The sequence below is a fragment of the Achroia grisella genome, unplaced genomic scaffold, assembly GCF_030625045.1.
Source record: "Achroia grisella isolate CSIRO2021 unplaced genomic scaffold, CSIRO_AGI_Agris_v1 utg6026, whole genome shotgun sequence".
Taxonomy (NCBI): Eukaryota; Metazoa; Arthropoda; class Insecta; order Lepidoptera; family Pyralidae; genus Achroia; species Achroia grisella.
In genome coordinates, this window is record NW_026712960.1 from 339,832 (window position 1) to 354,501 (window position 14,670).

The 14,670-nt window shown below is 34.9% G+C and overlaps 1 protein-coding gene across 1 annotated transcript in view; it reads right to left on the bottom strand.

The window, feature by feature from the left end:
* Positions 1-1,658: 1,658 nt before the first annotated feature.
* LOC131848919 (ski oncogene) overlaps positions 1,659-14,670 on the bottom strand; it is a 67,054-nt gene continuing 54,042 nt past the window's right edge. The window contains exon 2 of the mRNA XM_059198879.1: positions 1,659-2,531. Within this exon, the coding sequence (XP_059054862.1) occupies positions 2,025-2,531 (507 nt within the window). The 3' untranslated portion in view covers positions 1,659-2,024. The remainder of the gene's footprint in view (positions 2,532-14,670) is intronic.

The following is a 14,670-nucleotide window of genomic DNA, read 5'->3' on the forward strand; positions in this document are numbered from 1 at the left end:
TTATTCCTTTACATTTGAATGTCAAGGGTCCACTCTTATGTTATAATTTAACTTTTTTACTTTCCCTAATGTTTTGTAATGGCAATTACTCGTACGTTCACTCAAATATAACAAATTAACAGATTGATAACAAAGTGCAGGCAGTGACATATTTCACATTAATATTATTGCTCCAAAGTACATGTTCCAAATCAAGAAGTATGTCTAAACAATTAAAATCAGCTTAGGTACTTAACAATTATTACTTTAGCCAAATATATTTTTTTTATATACAATGAGGTAGAATTCGGGATAAACCCCTTAATTTTAATTTGACGGCCTGGACTCACACACAGTATCAATAACGTTTCCATAAAACATTTTGCCCATAGACAAGTTTTAATAAGTGCGTCACAAAAAATATAGATATCCAATTATTAAGGGCGACTTTCCCTTGAAATTGTCTATGATCACAACTCCCATATTATACAGCTAGTAAAAAATTAAATTTAGACCACGTGCCTCTACCAAGTCAAGTGTCGATAATTGAATAGGGTATATTGAACTAGTACTGTTGTACGAAACTATTATTATTTGGTATTGCTGAGGTTTTTATACAGAGTTATTAGTTATAAAAAAACTATGGATGTACTTAATAATTCTTAAAAAAAAAGCGAAACAAAAAAAATTACAGTTAAAACTTAAAAGAAATACGTTAATACCTGCGAACAGAACTTAAAATAACCCTGTATAAATTATGCTTATGGTTTTAATTGTATATCTATTTTACTATAATAATTGTGAGTATTTTGTTATTATTGAAAGCTGAGGTTGTATGAAAAGGTAACAGAGGTACCTATAGAATGGCACACGTTGAGGAGACAATGAGAAACCTGTATACTAATACAAACAATGCTATCATAAAACTGTACTTGATATGATTATATGTACAATTACATCAACCGATTCAGCGTCTGCATCTTGCTACTACTACCAGTATGCTTAGTGGTAAAACTGATATATATATATACTGCTAGCATATCATCTGCATTGCATATGTACAAAGCATAGTATCACATATATATATTAAGATAAGAATTAATTTCATTAAATTTCTCATACAAAAAATATTTATAGTAAATGCAAATATTTCGTTTAAAAACAGTGCCCCTGTACTTTCGCTTACAGTATACTTTAGTAGGTATCATAAGGGTTCAATGGATTTCCTATGTAAATATACTTGAAGTGAAGAAGTTTTGGAATGAGATCTTTTTTTTTTATTATTGCTTACAAGACATGAAATTCCTTTATTATCGAAGTAATATATATATATATAGAATACTATGCATTGTAACAGGGAATGTAGATAATATGCTAGCACCGTATATAATTGAATAAATGCAATGTAAAGCGAAGTTTCGCTGGTAATTTTCTCCTTTAATAAACTATTTGCGCAGGTCACCGATGGTAATAGAAATGACGTCATGTATTCACCTTTCGCTCGCACAATAGGTCTGTCTATACTCAACTCTGAATGTAGAGTTAACAAAAAACTACATGCGTTCATATTTTAATTATTATTGTTATTAAAGATTGTATACATTATTTAACTGATGTTAAAATTGTATAAAATATTATCTTATTTTCCAATAGTAGATATATCCCACTTTAGTATATGTTTTAATAATTATAACATTAGCAATGGAGTTATTTTTAGAAGCACGCTGTATGCAGACAATATAAGATAATCTGTGATAAATAGATATGAATAGACGTCATTTCTAATACCGTTCTGAAACTGCATGAACATTAGGTTCAATTATCCACGACAAGTACCATAAACAGTTGAATCCCCATCAGATACGGATTTAAACGTCAACAATATCTCAGATATTGCAAATCTATGTACACGGCGGCGCGTTTCCGAACGATCTGCTTTTTTAACGTACCACGTTCAGCACCATAACGTTTTGTACTCTGGAGACGCATTGTCACTAAGCGTTCGAAGTAAGTCACTTGAACACCCTCACGATGACACGCGTTGGTCAACAAGGCGGGTCTGTCTCCTCCTGTTTGGGTGGCGAGGGGTTCCGCTCGGGTGTATTCTCACTTTCGCGCTCGCGCCTCGCTAATTCTGCCTCTCTTTCGTTGAGCCTGGCCTCACGAAGAGCTATCTCTGCCTCCCGTTTGTCGAGTTGCAGCGCTCGTTGCGCAAGCCTTGCTTCTGCATCCAGCAAGCGAGCGGTCAGCTCGGGTTCGCTCGGAGGCGGGGAAGTGGATGAGGTGACGTCATCAACTGGAGGCGTGAGCGGTTTCAGCGCAACATTCGGCTGGATGTCCCGTTGGAATCTTGTAAGGTGTGCCACCCGGACTACTCTTTCGGGGTTCTGCAGTACAGGCTCCCGTTTGCCCCACGGCCGGAAAGCGGACAATGCTGGATGCTGAAGCTGCGAGTAGTTATCGAGGTACACCGCATAGCTATAGTCCTCGCTGCGCGCTTTCTTCGGAGGTGATTCTGGCGGCTCTGGCTTGCATACCACCGTCTCCACCACCTGGAATTGAGAAATGAATAAATTAACAACTTTTAATATCAACTATGCATGTACTATCAACGCTAGACATACATCATGTATATAAAAATATCAAGACCAATACATACAGATATACTCATTAATATTGGGGGGAAGGGGATTATTAGTAATGGACTAATAACCCCATTGCTAGCTATATACCATGTTAGGTTGACCTCCATGCAGTTCTCCCTGGAAACCATGATCGTGATAAATTCATGGTGAATTTATCATGATGGACTAACTGACTCAGTTCAGTGCATGAGGTCAGCCTCATGCTCAACTTATCATCCTCTACTGGTGCCAGCGTGAACCGTTAGCGCAGACGGATGCACCATTCCATTACCATCCACAAGAACTCATGAATATTGGTATTGCTTTGAGATTCAAACCAGCAACCATCGGAATATAAGGCAGTATACTAAACGGATATACCCACCGAGGTCGTCGAAAAATTATATAGTAGTCATGAATAAAGAATAAGTACTGTATTTTCTTGTCAGTATACTGAACAAAGTAGTCTACTGAGTATAAAATATATATACTCAGTAGAGTATATTCCATAAATTGTATTCGCTAGTAACATTGACGCGAATTGGACACAAAATTCGTCCACAGTTATTGTCTTGAATATCTGTACCAAGATACAGCAACTGTATTTACATTGCATCCTACTGTATTATACACGTATTTTGTAGAGCCATACAGACTTCGACTAAACTTCTATTCTATATAACTTTCTATTCTTCTTATGTTAGGAAATGTTTATGGAATAAATGAATAGAAATATGTAGTATTTGGTTGCTTATACTCTTGAAATTCAAATTTTTTCATGTTGTTTCCTTTTTTTACGTAAGTATTCACAAAAAAAAAAGAATGCCTGAAATTCCGATGCTCCTGATAGTCCTGTATATAGTCTAAGCTAATATTATACTTTTTTTTATTGTATTTTAATATTTATAATATTTAACACATTTTATAAATTCTTTCATTTATAGAAAGCTTATTTATCAGAGTAGTAATGAGTCAGGGATGGAGTTAGTAGTCTTTAATTCCCAAATTTAGAAATCTCTAGAATAATTGCACCTTTGCCAAGACGAGGGGGAGGGACTAATAATAAATTCTTCTATTAACTAAAACTAACTAGCAGACTCAGATAAATTCGTCTGCGACAATATCACAATTTTTGCAACATTTTTCATTGGATCTTCACTCCTATTGATCATAACGTGATAATATATGACCTACAATATTTCTTGACAAATACAAGGATTTTCAAAATCGGATCTATAGTGCCGGAGTTTACCCCAAACATCCAAAGTTTACTCTTCATAATTTTCAGTATCCTACTAATATTATAAACGCGAAAGTTTGTGAGTACGGATGGATGTTTGTTACTTTTTAGCAAAAACTACTGAACGGATTTTGATGGAACTTATACATCAGAGTAACACAAAGGCTATAAATTTTACGCGGGTGATACCTCTAGTTAGTAGACGAAAAAATAATTACTAAGAAAAACAATAATGAAATTCTACAATTCTACACATTTTATGTGAACTATGCACATAACGTTATTCTGCACCTATACTGCAAAACATTTATCTTCTGTAAGGTGGGTAAGGGTGGGCAGACAACGCACGTCATAGCGACCTCACCCCCGGGGTGTTCAGGGATGTAGGTCGCGGCCGGGCCACAGACGACCCCCAGACGCCAGCCTCGCCCGGCCAACTGACCCCCCAACGGCCGAGAGACCCTGCCCCACACGTATTTGTGAAAATACTTCTTCGTAAGAAACATTTTATATACTACGGACATAGCGTATACTAGACGAAGGTTCATTATTTTTAACAACTCCGTTTGACACCAATAAGTTCGATTTATTTATTCAATATCGTGTTAATTTCGTATAAGCTTGTTTTTCTTGACAACTCACGCAGTGCTATTTAGTCCTAAGATAAACAGAGCTTGTATTATGGGTACTTCATATAAATAGAAAACACTCAGACAGTTACAAAAAGTAATACTCATGAATACAAATGTTTAATGTGAAATCAAACCTGCGATCATCGAAAGTAAGACGTGTGCTAAATCGCTAGACCACCGAGGCCGACGAAAAGATATTTCTTCAAAATTAGTCATATCATATATGTATATTTACACTTATAGTGGTACTGAGGGAGGTGACTCCAAAACAATGGCAGATAGACTTGCCAAGAATTCGTGATACATTACAAAACATTACACATTCTTTATTTAGAAACCTCTGCCTCTGCGAGACACCTTACTCTACAGGAATGGCAATATAAGTGCACTCCAAAGCTCACAATTTGTGATGTCCATAGTGAGTGCAGTTCGTCACATCTACATGTAGATTACCAGTTCCCACCAGGTGGACCAACTTATTTTCCATTCAATTACATAAAAAAAACAATTGTTTCTATTACGTCGGCCCAAATTTCTGGATCTTATTAGTTGCAGACATGTTTCTGTCTGGCAAAATGGCGCCGGTACGATCAAAAACAGTACCTCCGAACACAATGTCCATAATGAGAGAGCGACGGGGGTTCTAGTCTCATCTACGAGCGTACAGCGACGGCCAATTTGCCATGAGCCGCCGCACCCCGCGAGCACCCACACTCGGCATACAATAAAGGGCGTGGTGAAGGCAGGTCAATGGGTTTTCAAGGGTCAGTAGAGAATGGATGCGTGGGTGCCGACCAACAAACATTTCGGCCTACTTGCGAGTAATTTAGCAACTGTTTTCTGCGGCACGTGTTACATTTTCACTTTGCTTTTTGTGTCTATCTGCAAACTGTGTACCAACGGACAAGTTTTGTTTTGACTAGTGTTTGGTTCACTAATACACTATCCTTTAGTCGTATGAAGTAAAACCCACAAACCTATTTTAATTGTTACATTGTTCTGTCACTTTCTTACGAATGAAGAAAATAGGTTGAAAGAAAAGAATAAATTCAGTAGTTAACAAGGTTTAATAAATGTAGTTTTTCCATGAATTGTGATATAAATCAATAGTATTTAGATAATTGACTTATCAGATGGCATGTCAGAATACAAGCTAAACTTTCGGATTCTTGGTATTGATGTAATATCCTCTTATCTGTGATATTGGAATAGAATCAATTACAAACTGATATTAGATAAAAGTTTAGTAGTGTTTTTTTATATATTATAAGTTATAACTAAAATGGGAAACAAGCTGACGGCCCACCTAATAAAGTGTCATTCTTCGCCTATATGAATGTACATGTATTGTACATAAAACCTTTCCCTAGAATCACTTTATCTATTATTAAAAACTGCATTAAAATCCGTTGTTAAGATCTAAGCGAACAGACCGCGGATGCGACTTAATTTTATACTATGTAAAGATGTATATATTGATGTATACTATATATAGAATATATGTACAAGTAAGTAATCAGAAAATACATTCCGTGCTTGATGAATTATTATATTATAATATATACAATTATGACAGACACCAATAGAACAGAAATATACGTAATAAGTTCTTTTGAATATAGTTTTTTAAACTCTACCACTTCATACGTAATGTAAATTCAACTGAGAAGAGTGTGCTGGAAACTCAACTTTCTTTAAAAAAAAATTACCAAGGTTCAGATTTTATGTGAATAATGTAGAAAAATAGTAAGATAACTGATTGTTCATTTAAAGCATATTATATTTAGATACTACCTATTTGAATTATATACTATGTTTATCGCTGAAAATGTTAATCTATTGGACTGGATAAGAAAAAAATTCAAAAACACCGTTTTTTTTTAATTTACCCATTACAAACAAACATGAAATATTTAATCTTTTTTATTGTAATGTTAGTATCGACTGTTAGAGGGCAGATATTAAAACACTTTTAGGTTACTGAACATTAAAAACACTACATCGTATGGACATACATAATAGGCAACATAGACAAAACACATCTACAGACTAAACATAAATTATATAGAGTAATTCCTTTTTTTTTATTGGTACACAATTAGGCTAAACCATTATAACATGGACACGATCTTATTTCTAATTAGTTACAATCGATGAGAGCGGGAGCCCTATTTCGGTTAGAGCCCTCAATGATTATTTGTTTTGACAGCACGCAAGAAATGGCCCAAATTCCCCTCGGTTTAAACGAATCATCCGCGATTTAATTAAAGCTATGATGTGCGTAGGTGAGCGTTTACTACCGCATTCCTCAATGGATCACTCTTGTTTCATAGTATCTGAAACTTTATCGCTTGTTTATGGTTTAATTAATTTTTATTGCATGTTTTCATTGGAACAATGAAGTGCTGTGGAGCATTTTCTTAGATACTTGGAATGCCAAATAAGCTAACGGCTAATCTGATTGTAAGTGGTAAGCGTCGCGTATTTAACATGAACAGCACTATGGACATCATGTCATCTTGTGACACTAGTGACTTGCTTTTCATGAAGACCTACTATATATATGCTATATGCCTCTAATCCTGTAATTTCACTGCCAAATCTCACCAAAGGTTTTGAAACCTTTTCCTTCGCCTTGGAAACCATCGTGATAAATTCCTGGTAAATTTATCACGATGCGCTAACTGACCTGACTTCTTGTTCATCTTATCATCCTCCATTGGAGCCTCGCCAGTGTAAACCGTTAACGCAGATAATACGCCATTCCATTATCATCCATTAAAAAAAATACATTTAGTTGCCATTATATCAAATGAAGATCTCAAAAAAAAGCAGAGGAAGTAACGGTTAGTACCTAGTGTCTTATAATTTATAGTCTCACAGTGTCTCTTGGCAACTGTTGACTTAAAGTTATTCATCACTCCTGATAAATATGAATGAAGATTTTGTAATTCAACTGGCATTATAAAAATATTGAATGCAAATTTTCGTAACAAACAACAAAATGCAAATCAGCTCGGCTCGCTGGATTGGCCCTGCATAATCAAATCAGAAAATAAATTAATAATCAGATGCCTATCTAAATTATTCTTCAATTGTTTTGTATTAAAACTAATAATAAATTCTTATCTTATCTGTGCTTAGATTTTTTCAAACTGCAAACGTGAGGCAAAAGCATATAGATATCGAGCCATTCGTGTGGTCACTAATCACTTGCACAGAATATTACCACTTTGACAGTAAACTGTCACAGAATATGCGGAGTGTCGGTCATGTTGCCAACTAACAATGTTACTACATATATAAATTGTTGGTGTATAATATTAAACATAATGTACCTAGTGTTGTAAACTAATATTATATATGCTTCATTGGCTGCTAATAAAGTATTTCCTTTTTTATCTACAATACAGAGATATATTTCATTCCATTTTGCCTTAATAAGAAAAACTCTAGCTCTACTATATAAAAACATGTGGATTTTTTTTACAGAAAATTAATTATAGGTTAACGAAAGCTGAGCAATTCCTAAATGAGCGAAAGAATTAATTTTGTGAATAACTTCAAATTGATAGCTTTTTGTCAATATCAAATGATTTATTTTATTTCAATGAAAAGGAAATTTAATTCCACGCGGATGAAGTCGCGGGTAACAACTATTAAAACACATACCACACCTTCAAACGACTTGGTGAAGATTTTCTACAGGTTAAAAAAGATGTAACTAAAGTCTACTAAGAATAAATTGCAAAACACTTAACGGAATATAAAATATTGCTACCGTATTGATTACAAACCTTTGATCAGTTTTCAGGAATTTTATCTAATATCGAATGTACGTAATATCTAATAACATTACTGGCGGTTTTAATTGATAAAATGATTAAAGATAAGCCTTTGTACTTTTCTATAAAATATCATAAACAAAAATTAAGTACCATATCGTTATCATAAAAAAATAAAACAAATCTAATACCAAAATGGATGTCTACGTCTGTTGGTGGTCTGTGCTAATAATTATGACGTCTGTGCTTTGTTATACAAAAATTTTTATAACATAGACAACAACAACAAATAGACGAGTTGGCTGAGTAGAGAAGCTGATAGCATTAAGCCTGCCTTTTGTACGAAATGACAGGAAACCCTAAATAAATAAAAAAATTTAAAGCAATTTTTTCTTAATGTCTTAAGTGTATATACTTAGTATATTATTCTGAAATTAGACAGTTGTAGAGATATAACGGAAAATTTAATAAAATTATACATAGGTATTTACTTGAATAAACAAACGACAAAAAAATATTGTGTATGCTTATGGTATTTACAATTTTTTTTTTTAATTTTTGGAACACGATCATTGATTTCTTTAGCATTTCCATTTTAATTGTTTTTTTTATTTACCCTTTTAGCAAGGTTTTTGCCTATTACGCATTTAAATAGTTGAATTCGAAATATGAATATATTTTCTATTATTTATTACAACAATATTTTTATATTTCTAATTCAACAATTTAAACATGAGTTTCAAATTTAGAATCTTCGGTAGAAACAGTTACTTACTATCAAATACTATATGTATTATATAGTACAAGAGCTGTTTAGTTTACCTATCAACTATTATAAAATATCTTCCTTAAACCTAAAAACACTTCATAAGCGGTTTCAGTTAATCACAGAATATAAAGGCATAGTATTTTATAATATACTATGCAGGCAATGATATTATGATGTTAGTGGTTGTTTGTGTATATAGGCGACGTAACCGTCGCCTATATACCACCAGGCCGTCAGCTTTATTACCATTAGAATTACATAAAAATCAATATTCGCATAAACTTTCCTATAAACAATACAATATCTTATCACGTAATAAATCTATTGTAATAATTAATTGATAATATTGTTATCTTACACGCGGCATCAATGTCTGACCATGGCGATATCATCCCAATGGTTGGTATTTTAATTGATTATATATTAGCCAAAATTGCTAATCGCAAGTACTAAAGTGTGTAGAATAATCTAGAATAATAATTACGTTTGTGAATAATTTAGTTTTTAAATACAGATTTGTCTTTCGGTGGAGAAAAACCAGTGGTAGAGCATATCGAATTTGCATATGACAATGTACAACATATCTTGTTTTTACTGAGTACCTATAATAAGTGCCAGATTTTTTTTACACGATTTTTTACTGTTCACAATTCACACAGCGCCATCTAGTCCCAAGCTAAGCAGAACTTGTTATGGGCACTAAACAACTGATACTATACTTATATACATTTTAGTATTTTTTTGTGAACACATAATATGCATAGAAAATACTCTGATCAATACAAACAATTGTACTTATGAATATAAATGTTTGTACTGTGCAACGAATGGAAACCATAGGAAGTAAGATGGTGTGCTAAACCGTTAGACCACCCGGACCAAAGTGGCAAACCATATATGGTTCTATAAAGTCTATCTACAGCGAAATCATTAACCAATCTAAAAAATACTTATGTGACTATGCCGTCCCTGAACTACCCAAGACTAGGGGGAGGGGGTGATAGTTAGTAATGTGGACTAATAATCCCATTGCGGGGGGAAAAGGGATTGTTAGTAATGTGGACTCATGACCCAATTACTAGCAATGTACTATGTCAGGTTGCCCTCCACGCGGTTCCCCCTGGAAACCATCACGATGGGCTAACTGACCTGACCTCATGTTCATTTTATTATGCTCCACTGGTGCCCCGCCAGCGTAAACCGTTAGCGCAGGCGGGTGAAATACTCCATTATCATCCCTAAAAAAAAATCCCATTGCTAACAATGTACCATGTAAGATTGACCACCACGCGGTAGGTCCTGGATACTATCATGATAAATTACTGGTGAATTTACCACAATTGGCTTGACCTCATGCTAAAATTATAATCCTATACTGGCGCCAGCGTAAACCGTTAGCGCAGGCGGGTGCATATTTCATTATCATCCATAAGAAAAAGTCACTACCCAAGACTACTCCAGCAGTCACGCCGAGAAGGCGAAACCGCTACAAGTAATTTGAACATCTATTACGCAAGCAGCCGACGCGGCGACGCATCATTCGCCTGCCACGCGCCGCAGGGGTGAGACACCAGACGCCACCCGGAACACCCCTAGCGACCAAGGTCACACACCAGCCGCTCAAACAAATTAACACCCTATTCCACACTAACACTATCCATTTTGCAACGGACGCCACCGGCCATAGCGAAACAAACGAATTTCAATGGTATTCCAACGAATCAGAATAGGAATTCCTCTGGACGTGGATGGTCGTAGTAGCAGTAGTATTCTTGGGTAATCAATGAGTTCCAGCCTTGTATGAATTATGTATAGAATTTACGTTTTAGTTGAAAACGCGCGCCCAGCCCACCGTTTAAAGGACTTGGCCGCCGCTCCTTAAATATTTTCCGAAAATCCACTGAACTCGTGTATCGTTTTAACGACACTGAAGTATTACGGATATCTACTTGATACTTAAAAGGGTGCTGCTTGTTGGGACTGGTCCGGTCTGATCACTATGACTGATTAGTTTTAATACTCAAGCTTATGACTTGGTGTCCTAAGGTAGTATGTATTTACAAAAAATATTTATAATGTAAGATTGAACAATACTTGTTTTGTTAGAGCAACAGGCAAGTTTCTTCTTGGATGAATCTGTATTTCAATGAGCTACAGAATAAAAAGATATGTATTCAAAAGCGCATATATTAAAATTATTTGAATAAAGACTATTTTCATTTAATATGCTATTGTTGTTCTTATTTTTATACGAATTAAGATTAAAATCGAACGCCAGTTAAGAGCACACTCAATTGCGACATGACTAAAAGGCACCGACAATGCTATCTATCAAGTATACCGCTTCTACATTGTTATCCATCTGTGATCCGACTTAAGATACCCTAATGTTACTCAGTCGGGCCATGTTTCTGAAGCCATAGGGCCATAGATTACATGAGGCAATCCAATTGATATATTACATGCCTTTAAGAAACAAGAAATAGTTCGAAAGCTTTGATATACCTGGGTGCATTTACATGGCTCTATGTAATTTCATTAATAAATATTTACTCAAAGACACAGCAGTATTTAGTGTCAAACTAAGTGTTATGACATGACAAATGACCCCACATTAAATGTACTTAGCTATGATGGTATCATAGCTAAGTACATTTAATGTCAAATTATGTAGAATCATAGTATAAGTAAAATCATCATGGTTTTGGCTTGGCTTTTGACGAAAGATGATAATGGAATGGTGCACCCGTCTGCGCTGCGGTTTATACTGATGGGACACCCGTGGAGTAAAAAAGAACATGACGTCGGGTCAGTTAGCTAGTCTTGAGAAATTCACCAGAAATTTATCACGATAGTTTCCAGAAGTAACGGCATTGAGGTTAACCTGACATTGCTAGTAGAGGGGTTCACAGTCCACGTCCACACTCACCTTCCTCATTCATAATTTTCATCATAAGTATGAGGTCAATGAGATCATGAATACCTGATGGGCTATCTGACCTCAAGCTTCTTTTATAATCTGCCACCACCTGCACACACAGTTTCTTTTTTCTTTCTTAATTATATTTTTTCATATTTTTGCTGCGACAACCTTTTGTCCAATATTATATTTATCTATAATATAAACTTGTTCTATATATTTTTTAATTTGTACCTATTTTTTAGCACAGGCAGCTACATCATTCCATTAACACAAATAAAAAAAAAACTATTGCGGTGCTCTGTGAAGCAGCAAAGTGTGAACGGCTAATATTTCAAAAGTAAATGTCAAGTGTTTCGCATAGAATATAAATGTCAATTTATATACAGTCTAATTATAATCTGTTTACGAATCAAAGATAACAAGTTGGACCACCATTAGTGTATAAGTGCAAAAACTAACTGGTCCAAGTTGAACTAGCATAACTTAAGCGCATACTTATATATTACTTGCTGTTACCCGCGAGTTTGTCTGCCTTTTTTGAGATTTAAAAGCCTATGTCACAAGGTAACAAAAATGACAAACACTTTCACAATTATAATATTAGTATGGACTTTTCTGTAATAGATGATAACAATTATATTTATTTATTGTCAGAAAAAAAGACATACATACATTTGAGTTCGCACACTATTTGTAAAACTAAAGTTATAAAGAAATGAGCATCCTAAACTACATTTATAACAGAAACATTAGTACCTCACACTACATATTCTGGGCAAAAGGGGCTGACTCAACTGATGATGTGAGCGTAACGTTTACACGTCTGATTTTCAGTCAGTCCCTCTCATTTAATAAAGTATAAAATTATGCGAGCTGCTTAATAGTCCAGATGATAATGGTATGGAGCCCCGCCTGCGCTGTGCTACATTGGAGGCATCAGTGGACGATTTGAAAACGGGGATGAAGTCAAACCTAATTCCATCCTCATTTTATCAGCATCCATTAGTTGTCATGCGTCAGCACCACCCTTAAAGTCTGTACCGTTCTGTGGGTGATTTTTAAAAAACAATCAAGTATTCTTCGCGTCACAAATAAACGATTAAACTTTCGGTTTTATCATATTATTATAATAGTTTAGACAACTCTTATAATTTCGTTTTCCGTAATCTCGACCAAAGTCTAAGATTAATATTCTAGTGACATCATGGATATTTAATATGATAAATGGTATCTAAAGCCAAGTCAATAGATTTACTTATTTATATTATAGATTTATTTATTTATGAATCCATAGAAATTACCAAATTTGAGCAGTGGTTTTTTTTTATCCTTAAAAAAAATCTATGTTATGAACACGATATAAATTTCTATGAACATGCTAAGACTGTGACTAAGGATAGTCAATAAACAGGATTTTTAATATATACAGAAAGATTAATAAATAATGATAAAGTCATAATATAACTACTTAATGGTCAAGTTTATCATTGAGGTATTATGCAGTAGATGAGACACTGCACTTGTCCAATTGCCCTAATTGATTGGAGCACGAGCGCTGCAATTTACTAATTCACTAGACGCGCGACATGTTATGTATGTCATCAATGTGAAGAAAAATTGAAGAATAAAGTCATTGAAAAGAAATAATAATTCTTAATATGTCACTTTCATAAGTACTATTAGCCCGCGTGCCAGGAACAGGTCAATGTGACCAAACACTATGATCCGTTGCTGACTTTCACTAGACTTACTATTGTAAATATTTTAGAAGTTTTCGGGCGAGAGGTTGACGAAATTAGGCTCTGGCTCGCGGACTCTGTTTGTATGCTATGTCTGCTCTACGTAACGAACGTACGTAATGTGCTTCGTCAGTATATAATCTAGATAATCCCTATAGGCGACTATTATCGTTTCCGCTAGGCGAACTGTTCGTCATTTCTAGTAGTATTTTTCAACTAGTGGATCGTTCCGACTATAAATTTAGATTTTTATATACCTACCTATATGTAACATACAGAATACATTGTCTATGTCACTCAGGAATAACATACCTTTTGAACTGTAAAAGATTTTTTCAATTGGTGCAGGAGTTTACTGTCCTCATAATGAAACCACTAACTCTCTCTCTTTATTATTACAAAGAGAGACAGAAAGAAAGGGGGTTAGTTATTGTCTAGACTACTATTGTGGTATAGACAAGAATATCAAACAGAAACAAGAAACAAACAGCTGACTCCTACCTAATTGAAAGTGGCAACCACTTTGGTACATTAATAGTAGTGTACTGCCCAGATGAGAAGTTAAATGCGGAGAATAAAGATCATATTACATTACATGAACAGCATCACGGACGTCACAAACTATATGTGCTGCTATTCCTAAAGACTGGCTTAGGTCCTTTGTACATCGTAATATCAAATTATTTCTCAGTATTTTAATCAGAGAACACCTTGGAAAGCAAGTAGCAGAAATAGAGGCACCCACCGGCCGATTTTATACAAACTCTTCTAGAGTCAGTTTGTCTCTGGTAAAAAATGTTTAATTTTGATTATCTATGCGCAGTGAGGCCTCGCTATTCCACATTTGCATGTACACGAAGCCATCCACAGAATGCCGAGCGTAGCTTCACTAACACATCCTGATGTTATGTCGTGAAGCATTTAGATGAGTATCTCAACCGGCCCTACATGGCGTTATTGTCTTGTTAGCTTGTATTGC